The sequence below is a fragment of the Hypanus sabinus genome, chromosome 14 (genome assembly GCF_030144855.1).
Source record: "Hypanus sabinus isolate sHypSab1 chromosome 14, sHypSab1.hap1, whole genome shotgun sequence".
Classification (NCBI taxonomy): Eukaryota; Metazoa; Chordata; class Chondrichthyes; order Myliobatiformes; family Dasyatidae; genus Hypanus; species Hypanus sabinus.
The window spans coordinates 1390362-1409448 of NC_082719.1; the positions used below are offsets into that span (position 1 = coordinate 1390362).

Below are 19087 nucleotides of genomic sequence, written 5' to 3' on the forward strand. Positions count from 1 at the left end.
TATTACAGCAACAAACCCCTTTGCAAGTGTTTTCATTGAGAAACACTTTGGACTCTTCTTCCATCTCCGGCTGTAGGTAGGCCACTCTGTGAAGTATTCCTCTGCTGAAAGTTTTGCAAAGATATTTTCTATCCCAGGCAGAGGATATTGATCTACTTTCAGTACTGGGCTAATAGTGACTATAAAATCACCAAAGATCCTGACAAACCCATTCTTCTTGGCTACTGGGACAACTGGTGTTGCCCATGGAAACCTTGGAAAGAATTCCTTCAGACTCTATACGATCGTGCTTACTGACTACATTATCATGGATGGTATAAGGAACAGTGCAAGCTTTGTAAAACTTGGGTGTGGCATTTTTATCTGCACTATTTTGCCCTTGATATGTTTGAGTTTTCCAGTGCCACCCTTGAACACTTCAGTGATATCATCAAGTGACCTTCTTAATTTGCTTTCAGTTGACTCTATTGCAGAGGATGTGGCATGCAAATGGTGGATGGATCTTCAATCAAGTTGTAGTTGTCTCAGCCTTTCACACCCCCACAATGCTGGTCAACATATAATCCCAATATGGCTTGTTGGCTATTGTATTTCACTATTACGAATGCCATTTCCACAGAAGTCTTGTTTCTTTAATACAAGTCCTTAGTTAGACATCTTAGCTTTGAAATGCTGCTCAGACTCACTTTGTGGAATGATTGAAGCAGCTGTCCAGTTCAATTTTAATGAATTTGCCGTTCACTTCTGTTGTGAGCCATATGGCTTTTCTATTGTCAGTTTTCACACTGTAAATCTTAAGGCTACGCAGTCCTCTGTCACTCTCATCATTATCAGATTTTTCAACATGCAGATTAGTGCCCTTTTTGAAACTGTGACTTGACTTTTTATCTGTTTCTCTTCCCATTGCAGTCCATTTATTTTTGTTTGCCCAGTTTACTATTTGTATGTGTCCTAATTGGTTGCATTTTCTGCAAGTTTCACCTTTAAATCTGCATCTGTCTGGTGTATGTCAGCCCCTGCCACAGTGGTAACAGTTTGCTCAGCCAGGCAATTTTCTGATTAGATGTCATATTTGTTCATGCTCATTTCTATTCCTGACAATGTCTGACTACTGTTTCCATTGATATAGCAATTACAACTGGTCTTTTCAATGTGAGTTGCACTTCAATTAGGAGGCAGTTTTGAATACTTTCTTAGAAGATTCCACAAACTAAACCATCTTTCAGTGCATCATTAAGGCCATCGCTGAAATGGAAATGCTCAAGCAATTTCTTCAATTCAGCTATGTAAGCTGAAATAAACCTCCCTGCCTTTTGGTTCCATTTTTGATACCGAAAACATTCTGCAAACAACAATGGTTTTGGTTCTAAATGCTCCTGTTTTACTTACATGATATTAGCAATGGTCATTTCAGCTGGTTTGGTTGGAGCAGTTAAACTTCTATGTGAATTGTATGCTTTTCCACCTAATAACCTCAGCAAAATTGGCACTAATTTAAAAAAATCAACTATTCATTTAGAATAGTCACACAAAATGCTGGAGGGATTCAGCAGGCCAGGCAGCCTCTATGGAAAAGAGTAAACAGTCAATGTTTCAGGCCAAGACCCTTCATCAGGACCGGGAAAAAAATAATAAGTTAGTGCAAGAAGCTGGGGGGAGGGGAGGAAGAAGGACAAGGTGGCAGGTGAAAGGTGAAACTGGGAGAGGGGAAGGGATGAAGTAAGAGTGTGGATATGCTCCTTGGAAGGTTACGTGGCTGTGGTGGTGGGTTTGGGTGAGTACATGGTGGGAGAGTTGGAAGATAGCAGAGATCACAGAGGGAGAGCAGTGAGAAAGATTCACAGAACTGTGGTGAAGAAAGCACAATGTATGTTTTCTTTCGTTGGAATGGGCATTGGTTCTAGGAGCTGGGACTTCATATTTCTGCTGCGAGAGTGCATCTAGAATATTTGTGCAGTTCTAGCTGCTGTACTTTGATTAAGTTAGAAAGGGTGCAGAAAAGCTTCACAAGGATGTTGCTGGTACTGGAAGAGTTTTGTTATGAGGAGAGATTGGACAGGGTTGAATTGTTTTTCCTGGAAGAAAAGGGTGACCATGGAGGTTTATCAAATCATAATGGGCAACGGTAAGGTGGGTGGCTAGAGTCTTTTTATGGGCAGGTCTAAAACTAGAGGGCATATGTTTAAGGTGAGAGGGGGCATTTTAAAAGGGGACCCAAGGATGCAAGTTTTTCCACACGAAGGGTGGTATGTATATGGAATGAACTGCCAGAGGAAGTAGCAGTGACAGATACCACTACAACATTTAAAAGGCATTTGGACAGGTTCATAGATAGGAATGGCTTACAGGAATACACACCAAATTGGTCTAGTTTGGTCTGTATAGATGAGTTCGGCTGAAGAACCTACATCCATGCAATATTTACTCACCACTTGTTAGACATTTACTGATTTAATAAAAAGTTCATCCAAAGGTAACTATGTTTTTTTGTTTTTCTTAAATGTCTCCAGGGCTCAAGGAATTTCATAATACTTGGTGTTGTGCTAGCCACTGCTCTTACTGGAACCATACTCATAGGCTTGTCGAAAGTGGAGGGAATTGTTTGACCTAGATTGTGGAACAACTGAGTTACGGAGTTCACCATTTCTCAGAAGCAAATGAAACCTGATAAAATAAATAATAATTATCTAATTGCATGCCTGTGTATAGTATATCATGCTGCTAATTTAAGATAAAACATCAGGAAACAGAAACTCATGATTTTGAAGCATTGACTCAATTACATAAAGTGTACAGGATAGACAGGAGCGCCTTGGTAGTATTTGTGTCATAATGTGAAAAATCATTGTCTGGATTCTGACTGTCATTCAGCATTGCTCTAAATTAAAAATATACCATATGAAATGTTTTGTCAGTAACTTAAGAGGGTGATTTGGTATCCACAAAACATTAAAGAGGACAGGAAGTAGCTCACTCTCTACTAGAATCACAAATGAAATCCAAGTGCAGTGTTCTCCACCCCCTCCCCCCCCCATCTGTTTTGGTCCAATTAGAATAAATCTCAACTTCATCAATTAATTTCATTTTTTTGTCTCTGCACATGAGTAAGCAAGGAGGAATCAATTTGTATAGAAAGCATTAATAGTTAAAAGTCAGTTAAATATGGGACAGAGAATATAATTTTATTATGGTTAAAGAGAATTGCTATTCAGGGATTTCAATCAATAGGCAAATACCTTATGCTTAAAGATATCCTGGATCTGCAGAAAAAATCCAGTCACAATGAGCAATGAGATCAAACTGGTAACCTACTTTGAAGTAGAGTACAAATATGAAAAATAATCAAATACTTTATAATAAGCTTTCACTTTGATGTTAGAAATATTGAGCACTCAATCAAGAATAGATCAAATATTGATGAAAAGTAGGACCTCCTCAAGGTTGGACTAAACACACATTATGTCTACAGCATTAGACTTTGTTGCTTTAATGTCATTATGCAAGAGATGTATTATGAGGACAATCAACAGCTTTGTTTAGTACAGGACAATGCAAGTAAATAGGTGAAAGTAATGTAATGATAACAGCATTAGAGATAAGTAGATGCTTTGAAAATTGCAAATCGAGAGGGAATGGCATTAACAAAGGTACAGAAAAAAATTATTTGATCAGAAGTGATAGTCTTCAACTTCTAAAGCTTCAATGGGGAAAGATTTTAATTGGATAATTATTTTATATTGTAAAGTGCAGCACCCTAGGAAAATCATTGGCATAGGATTAATGCTATGGTAAACGCATAAGATTAACTGTTATGTAGAAATTGCAATGTAAGTAAATCTTTGAACCTTTGTTTTCCAGTCTAATTTGAGCATGTGTAAATTTATTAATGCTGTCAATAGAATATGTTTTTCTCTGTGTTGGTACTTAACACCTAAGATCCCAGCACAAATGGAAAAAAAAATCTCCCCCATTGAGGCCAAGTCATATTTAGTCACAATTAAAAATCTGTCAGAAGCCCAAGCATGGGGAGGAAGTCTAATGCAGATCAGTATACATGTTTACTGGTATCAATCCACTACTCACGAGTTAAAGTACAGATAACTTAGTTTGAACTTGAAGTACTTCGGAGTAATGCTCATTCTTTTTACAAAGGTCACCAGTGTGGGTCCTAGTTTAATCTCAGAAATTAAAATCAGAATCAGATTTAATATCAGCAGCATATATCATGAAATTTGTTACTACTGCAGCAGTACAATGCAATACATAACAAAAAGTGAATTACAATAAATTTAAAATCATAGATATATATAGTAAAATAGTTAAATTATAAGAAATCAGATGGCAGAAGTGAAAAGCTATTCCTGAATTGTTGAGTGTGCGCCTTCAGGCCCCTGTACTTACATTCTGATGGTAGCAATGAGAGGGCATGTCCTAGGTAATCAAGGTCCTTAGTGGTGGATGTCACCTTTCTGAGGCATGAGGTATCATTCCTTGAAGATGTCTTAGATGCTACAGAGGGTAGTGCCCATGATGAAGCAGACTGAGTTCACTACTTTCTGCTGCTAAAAATACTTCCCATGTAGCAGCCCATCCCATCCCACCCTAAACCCCCATACCAGACAGTGATGCAGCCAGTCAGAATGCTCTCCGTGGTACATTTGTATAAGCTTTTGAGTGTTTTAGTTGACAAGCCAAATCTCCTCAGACTACTTATGAGATGTAGCTGCTGTCTTGCCTTCTCTATAGCTACATCAATATGTTGTGCCCAGGTTAGGTCAGAGATATCATCACCCAGGAACTTGAAATTGCTCCCTCTCCAGTTCTGATTTTCAATGAGGATTGGTTTGTGTTCCCTTGACTTACCCTTTCTGAAAACCACAATCAGTTCTGTGGGCTTACTAACATTGAGTGCAAGGTTGTTGCTGCGACATCACTCAACCAGCTGGTATATCTGGCTCCTGTACTCCAAAGGGGGCATCTGACAGCATCTGAAATTGTGTCTTCAGCAAATTAATAGATGACATTTGAGCTGTGCCTAGCCACACAGTCATGGGTGCAGATAGAATAAATACAGAAGTGGGTTAAGCACATATCCTTGTTGATTATCAGTGATGAAGATGTTATTTATAATCCACCCAGTTTGTGGTCTTCCGGTGAGGAAATTGAGGATCCAGTTGCAGAGGGAGCTACAAATGCCCAAGTTTTGGAGTTTTTCATTATAATTGTAGAACCAATGGTGTTAAACGCTGAGCTGCAGTCAATAACTAGAATTCTGGCATAAGTATTAGTCTTGGCCAGGTATCCAAGGCCACATGAAGAGCCAATGAGATCACATCCACTGTAGACCTATTGTGGAGATAGGCAAATTGCAGTGGGTCCAGATCCTCACTGAGTCAGGAGTTAATTCTAGTCATAACTAACCTCTCAAAGCACTTCACTTAACATAGATGTGAGTGCTACTGGACAATAGTACTCTGCTTCTTCTTGGGTCCTGGTACGATTGTTGCCCTTTTGAAGCAGATCTTCCGACTGTAGCAACTAGAGATTGAAAATGCCTTTGAACACTCCTGCTGGTTGGTTAGCACAGGTTCTCAGAACCCTACCATTTACCCCACTGGGGCCTGTTGCCTTGGGAAGGTTCACCCTCTTGAAGGAGGCAAAGATGACAAGGTAACTGGGTGCTGCCGGAATCCTCATAGCTGTAGTTTTATTCTCTCATTCAATGCGAGCATAGAAGTCATGGACCTGACCTGGGAGTGAAGCATCACTGCTATTTACGATGTTAGGTTTCATTTTGTAGCAAGTAATAGCCTGCCAGCTCTTTCAGAGTTGTCTGCCCATCTCCAACCTCAACAGAATTGTTCATTTGCTCTTGAGATAGCCCTTTACAAGTTGTAGCTGGACTTCCTCCATAGTCCATACCTGCCACAGATCTAGCCCTCAGCAGACTATGAACCTCCCAGTTCATCCACAGCTTTTGATTTGGGAATGTGCAGTATGTTGTTATAGACACACACTGATCCACAAACGTTTTAACGAAGTCAGTGACCTTCAGACTCAAAGAATCCTTGAATATAGTCCAGTCCACTGAATGAAAGCAGAAATTATTACAAACAATGGAGCAAACATGAATGTGTTTTTGAAAATTTATAAGAGATTCTTTGAGAGATAATGTGATGGGACTCAGATAAAGGCCAAAGAGGAGTATAACATGGGCCAAAGTGAAGGAACCATAATTTAACAGATTACTTTGGAAATGGCAAGGAGAAAAGATTCTGCAGCATCTGTGACAGGCTTGGTTTGATTGAAGTTTCAAGTTTTGATATCAATATTTATTTTAAACTTTAAATTACCATTCTCACTAGGAAAAAGAATAACGCACAAAAACATTCCAGGTTTTACAGTTGGCAATTTCTGCCAAGCCATGCAATCAGGATGGTTTGGTAGAATAGCAGTTAGTGCAATACTTTACAGCATGAGCTGTAAACTCTGGGTTCCATTTTCACTGCTGTCTTTAAGAAGTTAGTAAGTTCTCCCCATGACAGTGCGGATTTCCTCTGGGTTCCTCCATCATTCCAAAGGTGGTGTACAGATACGGTTGGTGAGTTACAGGGACTGGAAGCATGGTGACATTTGTGGGCTGCCTAACACAATCCTTGCTGATTTGCTGTGACAGATAAAGCTAATCTTCCTTCACTAGAAGCACGACCTGGGATTTTAGAAAGCGTCAGTGAAGAAAGTCTATTCTGAATATTGAAGAAAAAATGTTACATAACTTTGGGCCTTAATTTTCTTTTTTCATATTAGATTTCCCCACCATATCCTGATTTTATAACACCACTTCATCTTGAAAATTAAGATACGCAGCACCAGTAACTGAAAGCATTGCACTATCATATTAGGATTGCATTCTTCTGTCCTCTAACTTCTCTCTTGCCTTTGTCAAGTCCAGCAATATGGAAGTCATTTTGCTGCCCTGCAATATTGCTTAAAGAGACAGATCCTGGATGCCTTTTTTGAAATGAAGGGTTAATGCCACCTTTTATTTCTAGTAGCTTTGTAGTGAAAGTTGGGTCTACTTCCAAAGATATATCGGACTTAATAGTTCCCAGAAAGAGCAGCATTTGAATTTGACCACAATGTTATGAACACAAGCAACCATGACCTATTTTAAAAGAAGCAATCACTCGGGCAGTTATGCTTCATGCATGATTATTGTAGGGGAATAATAAACCTTTCAGATGCTTTTCCAGCATGTCTAATTGAATTACAGAATTAACTGTAACTATACAACAAGATGCTGAAGCATTTTCACTTTTTATTTTCAATTTTTGGTCATCTAGTTTATAATATGTTTAATTATATCCAGATAGATGTTAAATGTAACTATGTACAAAAACACCATAAATGGAAAGCAATTTGAAAATTGTTTTATACAGAAATCTCTAACTTCCAATGTAAGTAAATCCATGAAAGATATAAAATCAATACTGTCTTTATTATCTGTACAATAAAATATAAAATGCATTGTTTTTTTTAAAACAAATACCTCACAATATTTTGACAGATGTAAACAAGGGATTAAAATTACTTATGCATGTGCTTAAAATCATTGTTATCAATTCTTAAATATAAACAGTTTAATATTTGCATAAAACAAATCAATTTAGTAAGTTTACATTATAATCTACTGTATGGCAGATCCTAGTAAGTACAAAATATTCAGCTTTTGACAATTTTTTTCCTGAAAGTTGTTCCTTGAAATATTCACAATGTCTTGTGGTTAAAATAATTAATTAAAAAATGAGGTTCTAGAATAAGGCAGGTATTTTGCTGTCAAGAGTACTTCTGTTCCTGTAGGAAAGAATTGTTTATCATATCTTTGCCATTTCTTTCTCCTTCTGTTGAAGTTGAGTGAGAATATGTAGAATGACTTGATAGCAGAATAGGTACTGAGCCTATATATCGCAAAAGATAAAGACTTTAATGAAGTTGCACTTTATTGAAGGGAAAATTATTCAGTATACTTGTTATATTCTACCTATCATCACAATTACACAGAAAGTGAAAGGAAAAATTAAAAAATTTACATCTTGTATGTATAATTTGATTCAAAAACAGACAATTAAATCAGGAATTCATACATCAAGGCAAAATGGGAATTTGATTTGAATGTTAAAACTGATGGAAAAAACTGGTCAAGATTATGTTCTGATAGTATGAGAAATACAATAAATGTTCGACTTAGATTAATACAATATAATTTTTTACATCAATTATATATAACACCACAGAAAATAAACAGATTAAATTCAAATAAATTCAAATGTCTGACCAATGTTTTCGATGTAATCAAGAAATTGGTACTTTTTTACATTCTACTTGGTCTTGTTTTAAAATTCAACCTTTTTGGATAAATCTAAGACTTTTTTTGGAACAAATTACTGGAGTACAACTCCCACATAGTCCAGTATTATTTTTATTAGGAGACAATGAAGGGACAATACCAAAACTTAAGTTGAATAAGTATCAGAAAAAATTTATAAAAATTGCACTGGCAGTAGCCAAAAAAATTATCGCAGTTACTTGGAAATCTGATTTATATTTAACTATGGATCGTTGGAATAATGAAATACATAGTTGTATTCCACTTGAAAAAATTACATATAATCTAAATGAATATGATATATTTTTGAAAATTTGGCTCCCATACCTACAAAAGATAGGATTAAATACATAGGTCCTTTGAAGATAAAATTATAAAGTAATTGGGGAAAGTAAAAAAAAATTAAAATTATTTTGAACTCCATGGAGCATGTGGGGATCTTCCGATATCCAGGCATTCTTTCTCTTTTTTTTTCCTTTCTTTAGATAAAGGTTAAGAGGAGGGGGGAGGGTTAATATTATTTTTCTCACTATTTATCATCACATTTATTCTTTGCAATTTTCTAAAATTTAATAAATAAATAAATTTAATCATTCATCACTGGTTATATGTATAAATACGTGACTTGCAAAAGTCAATGCGGTACCACATGAAATGTGCTCACCAAACTTTAAGTAAACACGAAGGTAGACTCGCAAAATAAAAGAAAGTGAATGGATTTGATGCCAATATGTCATAATAGTAGCTACGAGATTTTATAACTATAAAATTAGTAAAGAAACTGAAGTTTTAGCTCCATTGACAATACTCAGGTTACTGAAAAGTAGTGACTTAACAGAAGACACAGCCATGACCTAAAAAAAAATGCTGTTCTTTTTGCATGAATTTGAATCCAGGTGGAATTTTCCTTCATGTCTCACTTATCCCAATGAACTAATATCCTTTCTCCAAAGGCTTCACCTCCCAACAGTGCATAGTTCCTGGTCTCCTTCTATACTTGTGTGTGAACTTGTGCTACAAAATTGAAACTTCATGTTTTATTCATTTTTATTTCATAAAATAGATAATATGGCACAAATGCAGTGCATTAAAATTTCATTGCACAATTTTGCTGCAACACTTCCTGAAAATTTGCAGTGAAGTTGAACATTCAAGAGATCTCACCGATTCACAAAGTAATAGCTATTTGTAACCTTTGATTTATAGACTCCAGATAATGGGTTTTCACTAAATACATAAGAACGTGTGCCCTTGATTTAGACAACAGAAAGCCTACTGAGCAGAGGATGATATTTCCTCAGCTGTGTCAACACTGAATGCCTTCCACACAACTTAGCGGCCCAACGGCATGCAAGTAGTGAAGAGGGAATGGGGAATGGTAGGAGAATGAGAAGAGGGATGTGCAAGAGCTGGTGGTGAGGAAGCAAGTTAAGAGAGTGGCTGGGCAAGCAGGGCAGAGGGGGAAATGCGACATGTCACAGGACAGAATATTGATGTGGGTAGCAGGAGAGAGGCAGAACACAAAACAGGGAAAGGGAAGAGAGGGAAATGTAAAGGTAATGTGCAGGGTCTAATTAGAGTGGGTTGGCTTGAGTGTAAGGAGCTTGAAAGTTTCCTGGTGAATTTGTGAAAGGGCATATTATGAACAGTTTAATCACATCTTCTTAAATGTCAATACTTTATTCTTTCAATTACACTAATGTATTTTTAAGTGCTTAGGTATCCTTGACTGACTGCAGCTTTGAAATGTAAAAAAAAGAAATTAGATTGAAACCAATAGGAATTCTTAATCGATTTATAAGTTTTAGTTTGATGCAATATTCCTTCACAATATAAACCCTCCATAGGTTAAGGAATACCAGATGTACATTCTGAAACAACTCACCAACTCAACAATGGGGCAGTTTCATACAGCTATACTTCCCAAAACTCACCTCAGTCTGGATCATCCCCTGTCGTTGGCTTCTCATGGACTTAACAATATGGGAAATATCAAACTGTTTTCAAACAAAAAGAGAAGTTAGAAAATCTGAACACTTCAAATAGAACAGTTGCAACATGGGCCTTGTAAAGATTTCAGAACATATCCAAAATGCATGGGTTTTATCAAACTTTTACAACTCTGAGGTATGACAGATACCTTCCACTATTTCCAGAGCTGTGCTTCCTACCTGAGATTCACAGCTTTGCAATTAAGTGAGGTTTCAAAGTTCTTATATCTCTGAATCTGTTACTATGCTCTGTGGCTGGTGACAACTTCTTGTTGTCCTTCAGCAACCATGGTTAGAGAGCTGATGTGAAGAAGCAAATTATATCAATGTTTTTGTAATGTTACGTATCCCGTAACTGGATAACTTACCAGCAAAGATAGAGAGGTCCGTTGAAGTCTGATGTCACTATTTTCAAACTTTTTATTTATAAAGGGGCACAAAAGTAAGGTTAATACGAACATTCAGATAATGCACGTCACCAATACTCAATCTAAAGCGCAGGTATAGTAATAATCATCATTAAGAAGTAATCTCGGCTGTTGTCTAGGGGATAATATTTTTGTCCGTTGGAAATATAAAAGTCACTCAGAAGTCTTTCCGGGAATCGCTGGGTTTCCCGTGTTTTAGAGGGATCGGTGAAAAACGAAAAAAAACTTGCCCGGGTCTTTATGAAGCCACTCCGTAAAATCAGGGGAACGTTGTTTCCCCGTTGTTAGTTTGAAGTCCTTCTCGGTATTATCAGCCACCCGCTCCCCAGGCAAAGGAGTTAGGAGCGCACGTGGCATTGAGTGGCTTCCAGCCATGGGAGCACTGAGCAAGGGTGTCCTTCTGGAGCGTTGCTGGGGTACTGCCTCCTGCAGTCCCCTTTTATCTTGACTTGCAGAGTTGTAGAGGTCCATCAAAGTAGGGTGATGCAATCCCCACCCCCACATTGCCCGAGGGTGTCCATATCCATGGTAGCTGTCACGTAGCAGGGACATGCACGTCGCACAGGTGCCTCTAAGAACAATGGCCAAAACCATTGCATTGTCTCTCACTTCCGAGACCCGAATTAATAGTGCTCTTGCGATTCTCCGGAAGGAGGGGGCTGCTCCCGCTCCTTCGGCCCCTCAGAGCTGTGGTACATTCATAACAGTAATTATAGTGATTCTTCATCTTATGCTCTTGATATCTATTGCTTATCTCTATTATTAATTTTTCTTTTTGTATTTGCTTAGTTTCTTGTCTTTTGCACACTGTTTGTACGCCCAGTTGGTGCCGTTGTTCATTGATTCCATCATGGGTATTGAATTTATTGGGTATGCCACAAGAAATTGAATCTCAGAGTTGCATGTGGGTGACATATATGCACTTTGATAATAAAGTTACTTCTAATTTTGATTGGTTTGGTCCAGGAGGTTTTTTCCCCAGCATGCTTTTCTTTCTACATCTGCCTTTAGTAAGTGCAAGACTGTGGTTTATAGAAAAAGTGCATTTGGGCAGTCAGCTCCGCTTGGCAAAATAACATGCACCTTTTTAATTCACTTCTGTAATTACAATTAATCCCCATTACCTGCAAATCTGCTATATATGGATCTGCACACTCATGATACAAGTCAAACCCAGGCACAACTCGAGATTTTTAAGATACATCTAATACACACTCAGATAACCACACAACTCATGATCAATTTCCAGTCCACTTGTCTGGAATGGCTGCCTGCTATTCACTATCCTAATAGGGAGCAGTCTTTGTTAACACAATTGCATACGGTGATTTGGAAATCTTTCTTTGTTTGCTAGTTTGAATACATTCAACTGAAATGGCTTGTGGCATTTAATGTTTTAGTTTAATAATATTTTTAGATTATTCAACATACTTATAAATATTTGAGCAGCATATCAAATATAAAAGAGAGAGCCTTAGTTATATTTAAAATGTGTTATTTGTGAGAAGTCTGTACACCTGTCCCTTGCAGATAACTTGAAGAAGTCCAATCTATTTGATAACGTGAAATATAGAAATTGCTCTGTATCTTCTATAATAATTTAAGTTCAATTTATAAGAGGTATTTCAGTAAGCAATAACAGCTTGGTAGAAGAAGTGGGACTTAAAACACTGTAAATTATTAGCAAAGGGTAAGGGACCAGGGCATAAGTTACAGAGGATGCCCTGGAGTTTATGCTCTATTATTGAAAGGCGACCACCAATGAAGCTTTAAAAAATATGCACGTACTCAGAAGAAAGTGGGTATGGAGGAAGCTGAACAAGCAAAAGGATTGTAGCCAGGAAGGGATCTGAAAAAACAATAAGGATTTTAAAGTGTGGGTTTTCGAAACTTGGTCTTAATATTTCTCAGCAGGTAGTGAGTTAACAGATGAAAATGTCCCTGTAGAAACTAAGGGCATGATTAGCAGAGTAAATTAATTATTTGGGTAGCATTCTCCTAGAAGTAATACACCGTCTTCCTATAGTACAATCAAATTAAATTGGTAAATTTGTCAAATTAGTTTATTATTGATACAAGTACATAGGTACAGAGAAATAAGTTGTTTTGCATTCCATCCATAAAGTTAATTTCATCACATCAGTACATTATGGTAGAACATAATAACTACCACATTGCAGAAAAACAGCAGACTAACAAATGCTGAGGGAAGATTCAGCAAACTGATGCAAGGTTTGATTCAGAACCAAATAGAAACCACAGTAACAGGACAAAACTGACAGCTGGTCATGTGCTAAATTATAAACTAGCCTTGTACTTTGCACATTTTTGTTGTGGAGATAAATTTGTCATTCATCCATAATGTTAATGGATTCCAAGCCAATTGTAAAATCCAATCTAACAGATGAGATTTTTACTAGATAAAGGTATTAAAGAATGCAGGACAGTATCATGTAAGCGACAAATCAGCCATTATCTCAGTGAATCTGGGACAGGCTAAAGATCTAAATAAAATCCTTACTCTTTGTATGTTAGAACAGATGTAATCCCTGCAGTACACCAGCTTGCTGATGAGAACTGAATTTCTAATAGGCTCACCTCCCCCCATAAAACTTGTTCTTTTAATATATGGACAACAACTTTATTGCACAACATTTAAGCTCAACAGCCCTAAATCCTACTAAGTTAACAGTTAACTTGATGTGGAAATGCTAAAAAACAAAACTGCTGGTAGGTCAGGCACTGCATGTGGAGGCAGAGGGATGATTAACATCTTGGATTAAGACCTTACACCTGGCCTGAGAGTAAACAAGAGAGACAGCCAGTATAGTGCGCAAGGGGGAGGAGTGAGGCAGGAGCTGGCAGGTGACAGGTGAAATGAGGTGAGGAGGATGGATGGATTCAGGTGGGAACTGGGAGGGGCAAGGCTGGAGAAATGTTGGTGAATGACAGTTAAGAACAGGTTGGGTGAGAAAAATAGAGGGCAGGTGGGACCCAAGCAGTGAGAATGAAGGGAGAACATCAAGACAGAGGTGAGAAATGATAAATGGAAGTGCTATGTGGAAACACAAGAGCCTGCAGATGCTGGAATCCAGTATGCTAGGGTAGCGATAGAAAAGTACAGCACAGCAACAGACTATTCAGCCCATCTACTCTGTGCTGAACCATTTAAACTGTCTAGTCCCATCAACCTGCACTGGGACCATAGCCCTCCATACCCCTGCTATTCATGCACCTATCCAAACTTCTCTTAAATGTTGAAATTGAGCTTGCATGCAGCACTTGTGCTGGCAGCTCATTCTGCACTTTCATGGCTGTCTGAGTGAAGAAGATTCCCTCATGTTCCCCTTAAAGTTCTCACCTTTCATCTTTATTCCATGAACCTCTGACCCCCACCCCCCCTAACCTCAGTGGAAATAGCCTGCTGGAATTTATCCTATCTATATGCCTCATAATTTTGTATACCTCTATCAATTTTCCTCTCAATCTTCTATGTTCTAAGGAATACAGTGCTAACCTATTCAAACTTTCCTTATAACTCAGGTCCTTCAGACCCAGCAACATCCTTGTAGATTTTCTCTGCAGTCTTTCAACCACGTTTACACCTTTCCTGTAAGTAGGTAATGAAAACTGCACTACTCCAAATTAAGCCTCACCAACATTTTATACAACTTCAAAGTCCCATCTCTGTACTCAATACATTGATTTATGAAGGTGAATGTGCTGAAAGCTTTCTGTAAAACCCTATATACACTTGGCATTGAATTGCATATCTATACTCCCAGATCCATTTGCTCTAACACACTCCTAAGTGCACTACTGTTCGCTGTGTAAGATTTACCCTGATTGGTCCTACAGAAGTGCAAAACCTCAATTGTCTGCATTAAACTCCAGCTGCCATTTTTCATGTTGATGCAGATCCCTCTGCAAGCTCTGATAGCCTTCCTCACTGTCCATTACATCCCCAATCCTTTTTATCACCTGCAAATTTGCAGATCCAGTTAATCACATTATCATCCAGATCATTGATATAGATGACAAACAACAATGGACCCAGCACCGAACCCTGTGGCACATAGTCAGAGGCCTCCAGTCAGAAAGGCAACCCTCTACTACCGCTCCCTGGCTTCTCCCACAAAGCCAGTATCTAATCCAATTTACTATCATATCCTGAATGTGAGTGACCGAACCTTCCTGACCAGCCTCTCATGTGGGACCTTGATAAAATCCATGTAGACAACAACCACTGCTTTGCCTTCAGCCACTTCCGGTAACATCCCTGAAAAACTCTGTAAGACTGTTTAGACATGACCTACCAAGCACTAAGCCATGGTGACTATCCTTAATCAGTCCATGTTTATCTAAATACTTATATAGTTGGTCCTTTAGAATAGCTTCCAATAACGTTCCCACAACTGATGTCAGACTCACTGGTCTATAATTTCTTGGTTTCTGTTTAGACAGTGTAAACAGTGAAACAACATAGGCTATCCTCCAATTCTCTGGTACAACCCCTGTTGCTAAGGATGTTTTAAGTATCTCTGCTAGGGCCCCGGCAATTTCTGCACTTGCCTCCCACAGGGTTCGAGGGAACACCTTGTCAGGCCCTGGGGAATTATCCACCCTGATTTGCCACAGGGTAACAAAAAATAGTCCTCTGTAATCTTTACAGGGCCCATGAAGTTGGTGCTGTTTTACCTCACTTCTATAGACTCTGTATCCGTCTCCCAAGTAACTGCAGATACAAAGAATTCATTCAGGATCTCCTCCACAGATACAAGGATTACTATTCTGGTCTTCCAGAGGACCCATTTTATCCCTTGCAATCCTTTTGCCCTAACATATCTGTAGAATCCCTTAGGATTCTCCTTTGCCTTGACTGCTAAAGCAACTTCATGCCTTCTATTAGCCTGCCTGATTTCTTAAGTGTTCTCTTGCATTTCCTATACTCCATAAGCATCTCATTTGTTCCTGCTTGCCTATTTCTAAACCAGTTCTCAATATCTCTTGAAAACCAAGGTTCCCTACACTTGTTATCTTTACCTTTTATTCTGACAGGCTTATACAAGCTTTGTAATCTCAAAATTCCACACGGTAGGCTTATTCAGAAAGTCAGAAGGCATGGGATCCAGGGAAGTTTGACCAGGTGGATTCAGAATTGGCTTGTCTGCAGAAAACAGAGGGTCGTGCTGGAGGGAGTACATTAGGGTTGGAGGGCTGTGACTAGTGGTGTCAATAGACAATAGGTGCAAAAGTAGACCATTCGGCCCTTCAAGCCTGCACCGCCATTTTGAGATCATGGCTGATCATCTACTATCAATACCCAGTTCCTGCCTTGTCCCCATATCCCTCGATTCCCCTATCCATAAGATACCTATCTAGCTCCTTCTTGAAAGCATCCAGAGAATTGGCCTCCACTGCCTTCCGAGGCAGTGCATTCCAGACCCCCACAACTCTCTGGAAGACGAAGTTTTTCCTTAACTCTATCCTAAATGACCTACCCTTATTCTCAAACCATGCTACAAGGATCTGTTCTGGGACCTCCACTTTTTGTGGTTTTTATTAACGACCTGGATGTGGGATAAGAAGGGTGGGTTGGCAAGTTTGCAGATGACACAAAGGTTGGTGGTGTGGATAGTGTATTGTTGAAGATTGCAGAGAGACATTAATAGAATGCAGAAGTGGGCTGAGAAGTGGCAGATGGAGTTCAACCCAGAGAAGTGTGAGGTGGTACACTTTGGAAGGACAAACTCTAAGGCATAATACAAAGTAAATGGCAGGATACTTGGTAGTGTGGAGGAGCAGAGGGGTCTGGGGGTACATGTCCACAGATCCCTGAAAGTTTCCTCACAGGTAGATAGGATAGTTAAGAAAACTTATGGGGTGTTAGCTTTCATAAGTCAAGGGATAGAGTGTAAGAGTCACAAGTTAATGATGCAGCTCTATAAAACTTTGGTTAGGCCACACGGAGTACCGTGTCTAGTTGGTTGCCTCACTATAGGAAGGATGTGGAGGCATTGGAAAGGGTACAGGGGAGATTTACCAGGATGCTGCCTGGTTTACAGAGGATGCATAATAATCAGAGATCAAGGGAGCTAGGGCTTTACTCTTTGGAGAGAAGGATGAGAAGAGACATTATAGAGCTATACAAGATATTAAGAGGAATAGATAGAGTGGACAGCCAGCGCCTCTTCCCCAGGGCACCACTGCTCAATACAAGAGGACTTGGCTTTAACATAAGGTGTTGGAAGTTTAAGGGGGATATTAGAAGAAGGAGTTTTAATCAGAGAGTGGTTGGTGCGTGGAATGCACTGCCCGAGTCAGTGGTGGAGGCAGATACACTAGTGAAATTTAAGAAACTACTATACAGATATATGGAGGAATTTAAGGTAGGGAGTTATGTGGGATGCAGGGTTTAAGGGTTGGCACAACATTGTGGGCCGAAGGGCCTGCGCTGAGCTGTACTATTCTCTGTTCTTCGTTCTAAAATTTTGTCTTTGAAGTCCTCCCACTTTCCAAGTACACCTTTGCTAGAAAACAGCCTGTCCCAATCCACACTCCCAGATCATTTCTGATACCATCAAAATTGGCTCATCAATTTAGAATCTCAACCAATGGACCAATCTATCTTTTTGCATATTTACTTTGAAACTGATGGCATTATGGTCTCTAAATGTAAAGTGTTCCTCTACACAAACTTCCGACACCTGCCTTGTCTCATTCCCTGATAGCAGATCTAGTATTGCACACTCTCTTGTTGGGACTTCTGTGTACTGATGAAGGAAACTTCGTGAACAAATTTGACAAATCCTAGTCCTTTACAGTATGGGATTCTCAGTCAATCTTTGGAAACAAAATCACCTACTATAGCAACCTTATGTTACTGCCATGACATTTTCCCTGATTAGTAACACCATTCCTCCTCCTTTAATCCCTCCTGCTCTGTCACGTCTCAAGCAACAGTACCCCAGAGTATTGTCCTGCTCCTCCTGCAACCGTCTCACTAATGGCTACAATGTCATAATTCCAACTGTTCATCCATGCCCAGAGCTCATCCACCTTTCCTATGATGCTTCTTGCATTGAAATGTACGCAACCCAGGACACTCGTTGCAGCCATGACATTTTCCCTGAACCCAGGACACTCGTTGCAGCCATGACATTTTCCCTGAACCCAGGACACTCGTTGCAGCACGCACAATCTTTTGGTTCCTGACTCTGAGGTCTTACCAACATCTGCCTCTACAACCTGTTAACTGTTCTGGCACTCTGGTTCCCATCTCCCTGTAACTAGTTTAAACCCCACCGTGCAGCATTAACAAGCTTTCCCACTAGGATATCAGTCCTCCTCCAGTTCAGGAGAAAACCATCCCTTCTGTACAAGTCCCACCTTCCCTGGAACAGAGCCCAATGTGATCCAAAAATCTTATGCCCTCCCTCATACACCAACTCCTTAGCCATGTTAAACTGCAGAATCTTCCCATTTCTGGCCTCACTAGCACGTGGCTTGGGTGGCAATCCGGAGATCACAACCCTTTAACTTAGCCCCCAACTCCCTGTGCAGAACCTCAGCACTTGTCCTACACGTCATTGATACCTATATGGATCATGATCCCAGGCTGTAACCCTCTCACTTTAAGAATGCTCAGGACTTGATCCGAGATGTCCTGGACCCTGGCACCCAGGAAGTAACATATCTTCTGGGAATCTCATTCTCGCCCAGAGAACCTCCTGTCTGTTTCCCCTAACTAATGAATCCTCTTATCACCACACCATGCCTCTTCTCCCCCTTCCCTTCTGAGTCACAGAGGCTGACTCAACACCAGAGACCTGACCACTGTGACTTTCCAGAGTTAGGTCAACCCCTCCAACAGTATCCAAAGTAATAAACCTGTTGTTGAGGGGGATGGCCACAGGGGTACTCTGCACTGGCTCCTTCACTCCTTTCCCCTTCCTGACTGTCACTCAGTCTCTTGTGACCTGCACCTTGGGTGTAACTATTTCTCTACCTGTCAACGCTTCGGGCCAGAACCTTTCATCGTACAGAAGGGTCTCGGCCCGAAAAGTCAACTGTACTTTTCTCCATAGATGCTGCCTGGCCTGCTGAGTTCCTCCAGCATTTTGTGTGTGTTGATAAAACAAGCCTCGAAGAGCCAAAGCCTCAAAATCACCATTCTGACACTGTCCACTCAGACGATGGCCACTACTCTTACCCCTGCCTTCCTTTAATTTGCTCTTGCTGGTCAATCTCAAACGTGGATCAGTCATTGGCCAAAGCTTGAT

At 39.5% G+C, this 19087-nt stretch overlaps 2 protein-coding genes across 5 annotated transcripts in view; one reads left to right on the plus strand and one right to left on the minus strand.

The window, feature by feature from the left end:
* LOC132404520 (transmembrane protein 144-like) overlaps positions 1 to 7334 on the plus strand; it is a 311590-nt gene extending 304256 nt beyond the window's left edge. The window contains exon 12 of the mRNA XM_059988685.1: positions 2511 to 7334. Within this exon, the coding sequence (XP_059844668.1) occupies positions 2511 to 2606 (96 nt within the window). The 3' untranslated portion in view covers positions 2607 to 7334. The remainder of the gene's footprint in view (positions 1 to 2510) is intronic.
* A 145-nt stretch (positions 7335 to 7479) lies between these two features.
* The window catches only part of ptpn13 (protein tyrosine phosphatase non-receptor type 13), a 303931-nt gene continuing 292323 nt past the window's right edge, over positions 7480 to 19087 (minus strand). For all 4 annotated transcript variants that reach the window (XM_059988683.1, XM_059988682.1, XM_059988681.1 and 1 more), the window contains 2 exons: positions 10321 to 10383; positions 7480 to 7958 (listed from right to left, as the gene is read on the minus strand). In XM_059988683.1, the coding sequence (XP_059844666.1) occupies positions 7875 to 7958; positions 10321 to 10383 (147 nt within the window). In that variant the 3' untranslated portion in view covers positions 7480 to 7874. The remainder of the gene's footprint in view (positions 7959 to 10320; positions 10384 to 19087) is intronic.